This window comes from Amblyomma maculatum, chromosome 7 (genome assembly GCF_055883805.1).
Source record: "Amblyomma maculatum isolate TAMU_Amacu chromosome 7, ASM5588380v1, whole genome shotgun sequence".
Lineage (NCBI taxonomy): Eukaryota > Metazoa > Arthropoda > Arachnida > Ixodida > Ixodidae > Amblyomma > Amblyomma maculatum.
The window spans coordinates 48,193,067-48,195,985 of NC_139350.1; the positions used below are offsets into that span (position 1 = coordinate 48,193,067).

Sequence of the window (2,919 nt, forward strand, 5' to 3'; positions counted from 1 at the left end):
TCAATTAGGGAAATGAGGGTGCTCATTAATACATATGCTGAAATGGCGCAGTAGGCTAAAAACAAAAATCGTCCCTTGCGTGGCGTGGCTGACGCGGAAGAAAGCGTCACACGTCCCACATTTTTGGCAGTGGCTATTTCAACGCACGGAAGACCGAATGACATCGTTGGTTTAACGCATGGAGGTAAAAGTCATAAATTTTTGTACTCTCTGTGCTCCGCTTCATATGCTGCCCGGTGCTGTTGAGACCGTAGGCCCATCAATCTGTCGTCTACGCGTTCGTGTTGTATCGTCTCTTTCTAGACGTGTTCATCGTCACTGCATCGCATTTTATGGTTTTTAGCAATGTTTATAGTTACTGCAGCGCTTTATTTCAAGCCCACACGGCGTGTTTGTGCTAGCGCTTTTCGTATATGTGGGCCCACACCTTTGCAGCCTCGCTAGACCTTTGCCGCGGCAGTTCCTAGCTCGATCGGGGCAGTCGCTGAAAGCACTCAGTTACGGTACATCCTGTGCTCGGCCCGCAGCTCGGGTTTGCTTCCATTGCAGTGTGGATTGTTCGCAACTGCAAGAACGTTGCCTTCGGGCACCATCGCTGTTGAAATGCTGATCATTTTTCTGCGTCTACCGTACGCGACTCTTCTGCTGATGACGATGTGCCGGGGTTTGCATTAGCATCAAAATGGAGGTATCACGCTTACTGACAATTAACAGGACAAACGCAAAGTGCGAATATCTTCATATTGGTCCGACGGCAATTTGCTTCGGCCTGCCGTGTCACGACACATCTGAAAAAATTCTACTTGGCAGTGCCCATGCCGTTTGGTTTTATTTACGCCACTTATTTATTGCTCGGTAGGTCCGAAGTTAAGTTGGTTTTTGGGGAAGAAAGGCGCTGCATCTTCTTCATATGTGGACAGATGGTGCAGTAGCTTAAATAATAATAACAATAATAATCATCTAACCAAAAAGGACGGAAAAAGATCTGTTGCTGGCTGCGGAAATTGCTAATATCGAGCTGCCGGCAGGAAAGATAAGGGAAAGGGTGAGGATAGTGAGTATATATATGTGCACCCGAATTCTAGTACTTCACTATATATAACGAGGAGAAACACAAGGAGGAGCGATAGCTAGAAATGCATGGTTTGTAGGCCGTATTGGAGGATTCCGGAAATTTCGACCACCTGTGGGTTACGTGTGCACTGACAACACGGGCGCCACTCCGTTTAGCCCATATGTTTAGCCTCCATCATATCGCAGCCGCTGGCGGTCAAAAAGCAAGAAAGGAAAGGGGAAGCTTTTTATACAAAAGGTGAACAAGTTCGCGTCGCTCGAGCGCAGGTGTCCAAGCAGTGCCCGAAAATGACTGCGCGCGATCAGCGATCACTGCAATTAATTAGGTCACGTACGTGGTTCGGTCTCAGGGAGGCGAAATCCGAAGTTGTAGCCCACGCTCTAAAATACTCTCCCTCTCAACCCATCGGTTGTCTTTGGGGATGATAATTTAAGATCAGGAGTGGTCCACCCGCCTCGTGACAGAATTTCTCAAACCTGTCAGCTGGCTGGCTCGGTTGGTAAAACAGTGACATTATTTCGCTTTCATTATTTTGAATGAAACGAATCTAAAGCTGGCACAAAGACCACCTATTTATTGCTCATGTGTATAAAACTTCAAAAACCTTAAGGGAAATTCACACTTGTGACTCGTGAAGGACGCGCGACCGGCAGTCGCATATGCGACCAGAGAGCAACCGATGTTCACAGTTGCATATGCGACCTGCGGGTTGCTTTCCACATCGTGCCTACCTTGACTGCATGTTCACCACAAACGTTCACGTCAGCTGAGCCGCTGGTTGGTTTAACGGTTTGCGACCAGCAGTTGCGCGGCTGGAAATCGAGCAGTGCCCGAACGGCCCGCGGCAGTCGCTTTTCGACCAAAAAGGTCGCGCGACCGCTGCGAGTTGCAAGTGTGAACGGGCCTTTACACGCTCTTGGGTTCAAATTTGGCGCTCGCCAATGTTGGCGTCATTTGTCGCAGTAAAATCAACAGCACGCTCAAGAGTAACAAGGTGCCCCGACAGTTGATATTGCACATATAAGTAGCGCTTTCGCTTCTACTAGTCTCCATAATTTGGCTGAAAAAAAAGTGCTCAAATTTTTCACCAGGCGTTGCCAACTTCGCCAGACGCAAGCCCACGCGCAAGCCGCGCAAGCTGCGGCTCGGCTGTCTCGGCTGCAACCTGCTCGCTCAACAGTTGCCAACACCAGCCGATGCTTGCAAATTCGATATTGGAAGAGCTCGAGCATCTTGTGTTCGACGCCAATGAAGTTGTCACCTACAAGTGGATTTCTCGTAAGTGGGGAATTCACGCCAACCTTGCCAAGCGCCTTCTTTCTGACTTCGTCACGGAACAGAGACGAGCTGGGAGGTCTGTCTGCAGCTGGCACGCGGTGTTTTGCTCCGGCGCGGTGGCTGTCGTGCCGGAAGCAAAGCTGGAGCTCTGCTTGCGACGCTGGCCGGAGTGCCACGCACATATCTACGCTGTGCTTACAAGCCGCACGGAGGACGCTAACGTCATCAGCCTGGCCGACACGCCGTCCATGTTCACTAGCCTGCAGGACGTCAGTTACTCCTCTGTGAAGCCGCCGGATGCGTTAGTGAAACGCTGCGACCCTTCGTTGCGCGCGGAGCACTTGTGACATCGCCACGGGTTTAAGACGGGGGTGGCTAACTTTTTCAGCATGCTGTGCAGTCTGCGGTAGTCAGTTCCGTCGAGCAATCTTGAGTGGCCTCGGAAAACGAGAAGCGGCGACACGCCGCTGACGACGACGTCATGCTTGGGGCGCACGTACGCAACGCAGTTCTAGCAGGTTTGGCGTCGCTCATTAAAACAAAACAAAAGGAAAAAAAAAAAAAAA

At 50.4% G+C, this 2,919-nt stretch overlaps 1 protein-coding gene across 1 annotated transcript; it reads left to right on the top strand.

Moving 5' to 3' along the window:
• Window positions 1-2,919, top strand: LOC146183159 (DNA polymerase delta subunit 3-like). Its single transcript, XM_084609063.1, has 2 exons — window positions 1-184; window positions 2,167-2,919. The coding sequence occupies exons 1-2, from the start codon at window positions 179-181 to the stop codon at window positions 2,698-2,700; spliced, it is 540 nt and encodes a 179-aa protein (XP_084465189.1). The 5' UTR covers window positions 1-178; the 3' UTR covers window positions 2,701-2,919.